Genomic DNA, 12,194 nt, shown 5'->3' on the forward strand with positions numbered 1-12,194 from the left:
TTGACCAAAAAGAGTCTTTAAAATATTTTTGGAAAAGTCAAAATTATAAAAGCCCCAGCAGTATTGGAACTCGTGACATGAAAGATTTGTAGACAAACCGATTGTTATATACCGTTTGGTAACAATTATGGGTAAGGAATGATTCATAAAATTATACTTGATTCTTCTGGTATATTTTGATCAGAACAATATCCAAAATATGGAGGCATCCCATTACACCTGAACTTTTTTTTTATTTTGATACTGAAATTTTGACCTTTACAGAGTATCAGTTCACTAATCCTAGTTTCAGAATCTGATTCATTCAAGTATTAATCACTTTCAAATATCGTTAATCCAACATCTATTTATATTATTATATTGCTTAATCTAGGTTGAAGGACTTACAGTAAAACTCAAATACAGCTTTTTTTTTTTATTATAAATTCATATTTCATTAAAGCAAGTTTTATTAATGCATTGGTAAGTTAAGTAGATGTATTGAAATAACCAACCAAAATCACTTATACATGGTGCTTCACTGTAATCATGTTGTACTTGGTTAGAACGTGAGTTTTTGCCCAAAAAGTTTCGTTTGAAATTCAGTCAAGTTAAACATTAACTTCATTACTATCAAGCGGCATGGTCTCGCTTATGGTCAAATTTGATATTTCTGCTTTCATTTTTAAAAATGCTTTAAAATGCATTTCTAATTATAAACCAACTTTGAGCGTCAGTTACAGATATGAGCAAGATACAGATCTCAAATTTTTCTGTCATGTAAACAAGGCTCCGATCATGTTTTTGTTTCCATTTGGTCAAAATAGCAAAAAAAGATCTTTTTCAAACTGATTTTTCTTTCTTCTGATTAGTTTTGAACATAAACAAGTAGTTTCTAGCATTTGTCGGATTCATTTTAGGTCTAAACCTGGAAAATTCAAAATGTAAACAAAAACATAACTCGAGATTTGTTTACATAACAAAGAATTGTGTGCTATGTATCTCACTTGCAACTTGACGACCGATGTTCAAATTTTGGTTGAGCATTAGAAATGCCTTACTTAAGTATTTACATTATAACTTTTTAAGCACTCTTCAGTAGTGTCACATTGTCAACAAGTTGTGAAATTGTTATCTGGGAGGCATAGTAGTAAGTTGCAGGACTCTTTAAATTTGCATTCACTGGTTAAACTCCCAAGTAATATAAAGAACATTAAAAGAACTACTGGATAATATAAATTAAAATTCAATGCATTGATATTTTTTTTATTGTTTTTTTTTTCATTTGTACATGTTTTACAATTCCCATCCCATATAATATGTTTCCTGACGATGTACAATGTACATGTACTTGATGTGTACAAACAGATGTTCATAATTAAACATACACAACCCAGAATTTATAGAATATATTATTAATTATAAGAATAGGATATAAAATACCCGAAAAAAAAGCAAAAAAATTAATGATATATTTGGTGTTCCAATACATCTTTGAGTGCAATATACATAGTTCTGGCTTCTAATATTGTTGAAGGACGGTAATAGTCTGAGATGATGTCAAAAGCTTCCTTAATGTCATCATCCAAGTCATTTTGAAAGCAGCATTGAGATTTCAGAAAATGAAACCGCTCATCATTAACATCGATATAATGAAGATAATTTTGGCACTGTGGATTGCCTGAAATAAAAAATGAAATAAAACATCATACACAATTAACTAAACATGTTTTTCAGTTTTCAATATAAAATTCCTTTGGAAAAATTCTTACATTTTCATAGGAAAATACTTTGTATATATTAAATCATTTGTGACCTTGTTGTTCTTAAACGATGTGTTTCATAGGACATAGGTAAACAATTGCAATTTTTTTCTCTTATAAAAGTATTACACAGCGAAACAAGTCATTTTCTTGTGGGTTAAGCATCTTTCAAAGTCAAGACTTTCTGATCCGCTCCGCTCTACATAAACCCTTGACCGAATAGGCAGTGTTTGGCTGGGTTAGAAACCTCGCACGCTGGTTGGTGTCATACAAGTTTGCATGATCCAATAAGAAACGTGGTTTCAATAATGATGTTAATTGTGCATTGATCAATGTTGAATCATTGTCAAATAAATTTGAGACGAACTGCCTATTCGATCAAGGGTTTATGTAGAGAGGAGCAGATCAGAAACTCTTGACTTGGAAAGATGGGGTTAAGAGGTTATATATACATGTATGTCAACATATTAAATGATCTTTTAAAAAGAGACTTTAAATTTCATGCATTTTTAATTCCAACAAATTTTTAACTAAAAGATACTCTGACAGGGGCCAAAATTTTAACTTTCTTTAATTGTTACTATAGATATATACATGTACATGCTACTTTAACACAAGAGGAATGGGGAAATGTCTGGTATAAAGCTTTTTTTGTAACACAGTTCCTTGTAAGCAACTTATGATGAAATTTCTTGATTTTAAGTTCATTTATACACAATTTTCTATGAGAAAAAAAATCAGTTAACAAATGTACAAAAGTCTGTTGATCCAGCATTGTAGTCTTTAACAGTGTCCACAAGAGTTACATATAAAAAATTGAATCTAAAGAACTTTCAAATACAAACCTATTTTTACTTTCAGCAAAAAAAAAATATGTGAACCGAAATTTGATCACTTTGTAAATGATTCCAGAATCAAAACAAGTAAACTGACCTAACATTTCAGGAACATGATAAAGGAGCTCAGGTATCCCAGGAACAATATCACCTGATTTTTGTTTCCTGATTCTGTGGTTATTCCAGGCAAATTTCACTTCTTCCAATTCTTCTCTGATAATCTGCATGTAGCAGTACTGAACTAAAGTTCTGAAATGAAACTTGATATTAGTTTCTTGGCTTCAAACATGGATCTGATTGGTTCATTAGCTTTTGATACTTTTGATATTGAATTTAAACCACACATATTTGTGTGATATACTGACAAACCGGTAGCAACTGACAAAGCAAAGACAACAGAAAATATAAACAACAAGAGGCCTTGACAGTCACTTGAGTCCCATAACCCTTAGATTGACATGTCAGAGTCTCATGTTTGCATTTTCAGCTTCATTTTGAGTTCTAAACCCTTATCTTGGAGTCCTATGACTGTTACCTTGCCTTTATTATTTTAGATTCATTCACATGGGGGAGTAGTTCAAGAGTCCGAGGAATTTTGAATTGTCTATACCTTTATAGCTACAGAGGCCAATTTTTTTTTTATTCTATTAATGATTGAATAGTTAGCCTATTTAACCTGTTGGTTATTTCTAAGTAAAAAGCAAACTTACATATGAAGATCATCACCAATTGTAAAATGACCATCTTTTTCTAATTCCTAAAAACTATAAGAAAAATAAATAGAAAAGCAGAACAATATTGCCTAAACTTGAATACCCATCTTAAACCATTTTTTTTTACCCAATCCTTTGTTTATTTTTAGCTTTTATATTTAGTATATATTATCCAGTATGATATACATCTACTCCATTTTTCAGAATCAGGAATCAAAACAAGATATCTGTGAGCCAATGCTCACTAGTAATACCACCGCTCTAATGTGAATATACAAAATAAGCAAAGTGGACTTAAACAGGAAGTTGACCTCCAAAAAATGTGTACAAAAATATATCCAAGTGTATAGAATTCCTAAACAAATAGTGTGTTAAAATTTTAAGCACCTGCAATGAATAGTTGCTGAGAAAAATACGACAAAAATTTTTGTTACGGACAGACAGACAGACAGACACATAAGGGTAAAACAGTATACCCCCTTCTCCTTCAGAGCGGGGGTATAATTAATGCATTTTATCATATTAATAACTGGTAACCACAAATCACATCAGATATGATCAGAACATACACTGTAACAAATTTCACTGCACTACATTAAAAATCATATTCTTCACAATCTAAAAGTTAATTCTTGATCATCCGAACTACATAGGAAAAAGGTTCATAAAACTAAACCTTGACCGTCAACCTCCTCCACACCCCTGGAAAAATTTCTGCATCTGAGTCGGTCAATGCATTCTTTGTTTTGGTTGGCTTAATCATTTCATCAAATGATATTGTAATTTTAAGTCATATCAAAAGTTGGCACAACATTCCCACCCTCCATATCCAGATTATCACAGTGTTAATATATGCAGTCCATCTTTTACATCCTTAAATATTGCTAAATAAGAAATGCTCTCCCCAATAAAGAATGAGATGGTGTTGCTTAGTAGAAGAGTGAATGAATATGAAATTTTTACAGCACAGCTATATAAACCTCCTGCATATCCATTAAGTGAACAACAGAAAGTTCTATGCAACACTGGTTTTATTGTTCAAAGTTAAGAAATATATTTATCAGCATTGTCAACAGGTTAACTTGATTGTGTCCATTCTTAAAACAATGAAGGTAATGTTTTAAGTTGGATATTAGCCTCAAGCTGTCCATTCTGTGAGAGAAAGAAGTAATCTCGGCCCTACAGGCCTTGATCAGTTTTCTCTCACAGAATGAACAGTGTTCGGCTTATGTACTTTACTTAAAGGATGGAAAAAATACTTGTATTTTTCTAACCTTAAAATGATGAATCCATTGATCTGTGCATTTTCTTCTCAAAATTCCCCACCATCTCTCTATCCTCTTCAATAAAAAACATTAAAATTTAGAAGCTATGTTGCAGATTTAATATACAGTCATTCAGTCAAAATTCAAAGTGAAAGGGCAGTGCTTTTAAATCAGTCAATAACCACTAATATTGGGATGGGTTTGAACAACTTCACATATGACACAATGACACGACCTGTGGTAAATTAGCTAATAGTTAATAATAAACATTACTTGATTATGAGTGGATTTTCCATAGAGGAAGGATTTCTTGCTGAAGCAGTCATCATCATCTTCTCTCAAGAAGTTTTGAATGGCAGCTACTGTCCCATTCTCTGTTCCTTAAAAAATATGTGGTATTTCAAACAGGGATATAAAGAAACAAAAAGGTAGTTTACACATAAAATCAATAAAAAGAATTCTAGGGTACAAAAAAATTACCCTCAAAAGATGAAGGCCGAAATCTCACAATAAAATTAGTTTCAAAAGCATGTTATCTTCTATAATGGGTAATCAATTTCACCCAAGCTCAACTATTATTTAATTTTTTTAAAGTTGAAGTATCAAGACCAGAGAATAACAAATCATTAGTTTATAAACTAGACATAATTGAGATAGTCGTCTCAAAAGGACTGGATAAAAAAATGGACATAAGGATGAAAAGTTTTTCAGAGAATTTGCTTTCACCTTAGAAATATTTTCAGTTGGCATAGAACTTTTAATTCAATCTCATTAATCACACAACCTTGACCACAGGCAACCAGTGGTTGCAGTATAACTTAGATTAAGATTTAAGAAGGTATGCTCCTGACCAGAGTTTTTTTTTGTTTTTTTGACATACTGTAAACCAACTTTTATTCGCGTGCGAGAAATTTTCGCGAAGTTTGCGAGACCCTCGTCATCGCGAATATTTCTCGCAGCGAACCGGTCATTATGGTCTATGTGTTTATTAACAAGAGAACCTAAATAGGCGTGATCGCGAAAATTAATCGTCGCGAACTAGTTTACCCCCTGGTAAATCGCGAAATAAAGTCGTCGCGAATAAAAGTTGGTTTACAGTAATTCTAATAGGACATTCACATCTGACCTTGAAAGGTTCAAGGTTAATGCACACCCTTTAACTTAACAAGATGCCCACAGGTCTTGATGGTCACCCAAGTACCATAGCTCTTAGATTGATATGTCAGTCTTATGTTTTCATTTAAAGCTTCATGTTGAAGTCTAAATGCTAATCTGAGACTCTTATGTTACCCCACTTTTATTATTCGTTGTTTAAAAAACACTTTTTTTAATGAAAATGTTGATGGGGTGGGAGTGGAGGATTGTACCTGTTTGACAGCAGCCCACCCATAATTTTCACCATTTTAATAACAGGACTTTTCTTTTGGAAAACTCATTTAAAAATTGCAGGTTCACATATTCAAATGGTTTTCAAAAAATGCACAAATTGCCATACTATTCTATGCAGTAGGAAAAAAATCTATAGGATGGGGGACAAATTTGTCCTTAGAGACGGACTGGATGATTCCAGCATACCTCCTTTAGATTTATTTGCAGGGGTATCTATGTTATTACTAGCCTGACAAATCAATAACATGATTTATTCCTCTCTCTTTTTTTTTTAAAAAAAAATCACACTGTATGGTTTAAAAAAAAACTGACCTGCATCTCCTCGAATAATATGTGGAAATCCTACAAATCAGTATTCAATATGTATATACATCAACATTAATAGATGCAAAAGGTAAAAAAATATTACAGAAAACAAGCCATCTTGCTTTAACTCCAGAAATCAAATGAGATATTGTCTTCAATATATTCATTTAACAAACCAACTCTTCCAAATCTTTGCACTGAATTACATGTACCTTTAACATTCTCCAAAGTCTTCAAAAAGTACCCTGCAATCTTTTTGGGGTTTTTATTGCTGACACCAGCTTCCACCCAAAGCACATAGCGGGAAAACCTAAAATTACAATGGAACATGTAAGATTTGTAAGCTTTTGCATTACCATATTCACCACTGGGTGGAGAGAGTGCACTAGTAAAGTAACTTGCCCAACGTAACCGCAATAGTGACAGGCTAGACTCGAACCTGGGGCTAAATCTGTCAACGCTATCAAATGCGCCTACATCTCTAGGGACATAGTAAAAAGTATAATTAATAAATTCCCAACATTTTATGTTTACCTACCCATCAATGCATCCACTGATATATATCCCAAAAGGGCTCAATTTATCATACTGATCTACAATTATTAAAAAAGATACTAAATATCATACAGTTTTTTAATTTAAAAATCTATATACACCATAAATGATTCATTCTGCTGTTTACTGGCATTCATTGATCAGCAGACTTCACCAATGTATTTGAAATATACGTACATTGCAATGACTGGTTTCAAAGCATAGAAACTAAATATATTTATATATTTACATTACACGTGTATATGTTGCTCATGTGTCACAGTACTATACATGTATCATAATGCATGAAAATAAAATACTAAAATGAATTAAATTTGATTTAACAACTTTAATAACAGTGATTCATTTTGAAAATTGTCTTCACGAGTCCAAAGGCCCCCTTTTAACCATAATTATGAGTCCCAAGCCGAAAACAACAAGTCCATATTTATTTTACATAGAACATGAATATCAAACAAGCTATGCTTATCTAAACTAAAATTTTAAATGACCATACTAAGAGACAGGCAAAGTGCTGTCACTGGGACCCTTCAGAGTTTCGCCTGTTTCTTTATCGCCTGTATCAATAGCCATTTATTGCACGTTCTGGATCAGCGTTCCTTTTAGCATGAACCTCTTTGTTGTTATCAACTGCCACTTGTCTACTTTTTCATAAACCCTGGTTAATATATCCTGGATCCAGAGTAATTTTATCCGTTTTATTCGGTAGCATCATGATCAACATCAACACGGTAATGTCATGTATCATTGGATCTCATTGGAAATTACTAAGTGTTGACCTATGAGATTTCTGCTTTTGTAGTGTGTTTTAATTCGGAATATTTCGGGCATCTTGTTTGTAGGTTAAGAAAGGAACTTCTTAGCGAAAAAATGGGCATGTGTATTTTTAAAATGGGATGCACAAACAGTGAAATTATGTGTACTGAGCAAATTTTGTGTATATTTTATGCAGGACGCACCACGTCAAAATGAATCACTGGCTAAAAAGTTAAAAAAAAAAAAACCATTTGCAATTTGTCATAAAAATGCTAACTTACCTATATGCCAAAGCCAATTGGGACCTGTTAAATTGCAATGACAAGGATTCAACAAAATATTATCTTATTAATCCAAATGTAGTACATGTATTGAACAAAAATTATAAACCATAACTTTTTGCACATGTAACTCTACATTCAAGGTAAATAATTATGAAAAACCTTTACTAAGGTACTGTCTTCGTTTCAGTTTGTTTCCCTTTCTGAGGGACACGCCGACAGGGTCTAGTGTTCTCATTATTTGCCTCACCAATTCTCTATCAAAATAGTAAAAATTAATACATTTTTTCCACATTCTCTGTGTACCTGCAACTGTGTGTAACCAAGGAGAAATATTCTTAGTGTTAACTATATAATGATAGTTAAAAAAGTCTACTTTACCTTCGAACATTGCACCCATGGATTGTTTTCAATCTGAAAAACATGTCAGATATACTTCGATCTGGTTTTATTTTCACTTCATTCTGAAAGTAAAAATAACACACAAACACATTATGCATGCATTTTTATTTATATATCCTCTCTCCCTCCACACACAGGCACGTATGTGTGTGTACATTGAATTTACCTTTATAAGATCCAATACTTCAGCAAAATCTGTCAGGTTTCTATTTCCTCTTCTGTAATTTAAATTTAATCTTGGCATTACTTTTCTCTTCAGATATTGGAAACTGGAAGAAAATAGAATTTTAAAGTATTTTATTCCTTTCAGTGAATAAAAAATGTATTTTTATTAAAATTACTTAGCCTTAATTAGCATGTCATTGACATACCAACACACCTTTATTTTAGAAGGTTAGTGGTAGCAGCAGCATTGCACAGTGCATATTCAATACAAAAGCACGAGGAAAGAGATGCAACTACTCTGGTATTTAATATTCAAACATGTAGCATCATTTTTCGAAGTGGAGAAGAAAAAAGGGGGTGGCGGTAGTCTCCTTATATTTTGAATTTGATTTCAATATACAATTCCTTCACTTTCTTTTAAGCTGTTCAAACAATGTTGGAGGAAGGAGGGGGTGGGTAGCTTCTAGCTATAAAATCTAATTTCTATTGAATAAATTTTAAGAAAAGGTTGGTTGATAACTCTGTTCTTTTTATATGTATGCTTGAAGAATGGGTGGGGTTGATGTTGTTTTTGTAGTTATTTAAGAAATTGTTATTTTTCCTTCTTTTTAATCAAATTACATGTAGCTTTATATACATGTACACACACATACCTATAGTTTTGACCATGTCTTATTTTCAGTAAAAAGTGAATTTCCTTGTGAGATAAACCTCTTCTGTGGTAACTTCTAATGATGTCTTTTAAATCTACAAAAATATACAACAAGCATTTATTTACTAGTCTGTCATAATGATAATGATCATAAAAATACAATATTTTTATACCAGTGAAACCGGTAGGGTACTAAAAAGGTGATTGCTTAATTGGCATCAGCAAATACTTGCAGTGCCCAAGTTACAAAATGAATATTACTTACTTTCATCCATATTTCTGTGTCCTCATTTATGGTGCACATACCAAATTAAACCCTGAAAATATAACCTATACCTCTCACAAAAAGTCAAGCAACAAACTCATTTTTATTCTTTTTAAAGGAAAAATTACTTGTAATTGAAGGTATAGCAACAAAACCATCTATTACAAGTTATTTCTCCCTTAAAAACATACCTATGAGATAGTTGCTTGACTTTTTATGAGGAGTAGTTTTACACATGCTATTCAATCAAAACTTTATTGATCAAAGAATTCTTAAAACTCATGTAATACTACATACATCAAATAAGGCAAAATGGCAGAACACCAAGGGTGCGTTTGATGACATACCTCAAATATAATCATTATAAATTTGATCAGAAGTTGTTAGTTCTTTTGTAAAACATTGCTTGGATATTAGCCCAATTCAATATTACAATACTGTGTGCCAATTGTGAATATTACCTCTCAATACCTAAGCAGCTTTCTAAAAAAACTCTTATAGTTAAATCTAATCTATTTTCTTAATCAACGTTTGTCATAATAATGTAATTCATACACTTTTTAAACACATCATCGTTTCATAGTATCATTCTTTTTTGCTTACATTTAATTTGGCTCAGTTCCATATTCAAATAACTTTTACCATTAACATTGAGCTATGAATAGATTTTGAGAAAATTCTGCGAAAGAACAAACCCGATTTGTATATAAAAAAAATCCCGTCCAGTTTCACCAAAAAAGGGACTTATGAAATAAAATAAGAGTTTTACATTTATTATCTTTTATGCAGTACAAGTACATAACCTCTGACAAACTGAATACATTTCAAGCTCTAATAGTATTTCATATACATGATATATTTGTTTTTTATGAGTCACACACAAAATCTGTATTCTGTTATCACTATAAATCTAATCACATATGCAGTAAAATGCTTGTCCATTAGACCAATATATTAATACAATGTAACCATAGCAATGACAAATGATATATTTGATGCATTTAAATTAATAAATGCATTGCAATTGGTTCAGCAAATAAAAAATTACCATAGTCAATTTGAAAATATATGCATAAATAAAGTTTAACAAATTAACTTTGTTATTAATAGAAGATTTAAGATAATCCAAGGAATTCAAATTGAAAGCTATTTTCCAAACAATTTATAAAGTTTAATAACTTTAAACGTGTAAAATGTCTGTCAGCAAAAATTTAAATTTAGCACAAAATTAAACCTTAATTTGACCTCTTCTTGTATTTGTTTAGCTACCTACACTGTCAAAAAACTTAACTTCAGCCTTTGTATTCCTGTCAATCATTGTTTTTACACACTCTACACCATCCACCCCAAAAAAGACATTACTTCCACTAACATTTGCAACAATGGTATAATTTTTTTCTTTTTTTATCTCTACAACATTTGGAAAAATTACAGGAAAATCAAAAACATCTCCAAGTTCCTCTCGTATTTTTAATTTAACAATACAGTCTTCTGAAAAAAGGGTAATTTCGACACACAATGAACAGTTTTTGGCACCAAAGAGAATAACTCTTGATAATCTAACATCTGAGTTTACAGAAAAAGCTAGTCGGTCACCATAAATGGCATCATATTCCCATGTACTATCCGGACTATGGAAAAAAACCTATTTACTACACGGTCATTTAAAGAAATACACTTTCTTGGACGATATGTATTGTGATCAATCTCATCTTTCTGTGTAGATAAAGAGGTCATATATAACATGATTTTCAAAGCATAATCACTTTCTATAACATTTTTGTAAACAATATTTTCTATGAAAAAATCAATAGACATTCTTCCAAATCTAATGTGAGGAACAAGTGTATTCCAACAAACAGGTTCAGCTCTATTTTCAGATTTCATCCACATAACAACAAATTTGAAGAGTTTTTCTTCATGAATGCACATTGAGTCTCTTTTGATTAAAAGAATTAACAGATCTTTATGAAATGTACAAAACAAGTCTGCATTTTCTCTGATAGACATAATGTTTTCTAAATAATTGTCAATAAATGACAATGCAGATGACAAAACATTTTCTATGCTAAATGTAAAAGCCATATTCAGGATGGAAAAAACATTTTCAGATGATATTGAACAGAGCAAAAACTCTTCACACTTCTTTCTTAAATCAGGAACGATGTAGAAATCTGCAATTTGTAGAATGTCCTGTACATTTTCCATTGACAGATCAATATCTGTTTGGTAAAGAAACTTAATCATCGACCGTGTAAGGCCTGCAGAAAAATCACTGCAATTTACTTCATGGTTCCCTTTTCCACTGTTCCAATTTCCATTTAATCGGGTATGAAAGTATTGACAACCAATGACCAACACTAATGAATGTGCACACATGAAAGTTCCATCAGCTAGTGTGATACGTACGTCACAATGTTCTTCATTTTCAAACGCCCTCACAATTTTCTGCCCAAGTTTTGCCATTCTGATAAAATTAGTCAAGTTAACATATCATTTAGTTCTGACTTTTACCCCTTTCCAATTGCAACCACATTGGTTACATTGGTTAATCAACTCTTATGTATTTAAGTCAGGTTACAGTGGTTGCTGGAAACTTAGGTTAAGAAATACATGTAAATATAGGTACTAAGGGTTAAAATTAGGTCAGTGCTGGGAATTGAGTAAATTGGGTTTGGATTAATTAGAGTTTAAGGTTAGTTATGGTTTTGCTTAGTGTTTGGGATTTGGGAGAAGGGTTAGGTTGGGTTTATAATTAGTTAGGATTTGGGGTCAGGGTAAGGGTTGGGATTTAGATTAAGGTTAGTTGGGATTGGGATAAAGGTTAGTTGATTTTGGGATAAAGGTTAAGTTTGGATTGGGATAAA

At 31.7% G+C, this 12,194-nt stretch overlaps 1 protein-coding gene across 1 annotated transcript; it reads right to left on the reverse strand.

The window, feature by feature from the left end:
- Positions 1 to 1,229: 1,229 nt before the first annotated feature.
- Positions 1,230 to 9,497, reverse strand: LOC133200376 (uncharacterized). The gene is made up of 14 exons (XM_061336190.1): positions 9,328 to 9,497; positions 9,064 to 9,157; positions 8,412 to 8,514; positions 8,225 to 8,307; positions 8,006 to 8,100; positions 7,844 to 7,867; positions 6,790 to 6,844; positions 6,464 to 6,561; positions 6,258 to 6,287; positions 4,830 to 4,936; positions 4,566 to 4,631; positions 3,289 to 3,335; positions 2,676 to 2,827; positions 1,230 to 1,660 (listed from the first exon to the last, which is right to left on the reverse strand). Exons 1-14 carry the CDS (start codon positions 9,335 to 9,337, stop codon positions 1,443 to 1,445), a joined length of 1,182 nt encoding a protein of 393 aa, XP_061192174.1. The 5' UTR covers positions 9,338 to 9,497; the 3' UTR covers positions 1,230 to 1,442.
- Between the last annotated feature and the right edge of the window lie 2,697 nt (positions 9,498 to 12,194).

Source organism: Saccostrea echinata, unplaced genomic scaffold, assembly GCF_033153115.1.
Source record: "Saccostrea echinata isolate AGI-Se365-2 ecotype Australia unplaced genomic scaffold, CSIRO_AGI_Sech_v1 ptg000039l, whole genome shotgun sequence".
Classification (NCBI taxonomy): domain Eukaryota; kingdom Metazoa; phylum Mollusca; class Bivalvia; order Ostreida; family Ostreidae; genus Saccostrea; species Saccostrea echinata.

Excerpts from the sequence above, each read along its gene's own strand:
- LOC133200376 (XM_061336190.1), bottom strand. Across the intron at positions 7,868-8,005 it reads AAGACAGTACCTTAGTAAAG|GTCCCAATTGGCTTTGGCAT; the intron begins GTTTTTCATAAT and ends GCAATTTAACAG. Across the intron at positions 4,937-6,257 it reads TATTATTCGAGGAGATGCAG|GAACAGAGAATGGGACAGTA; the intron begins GTCAGTTTTTTT and ends ATATTTTTTAAG.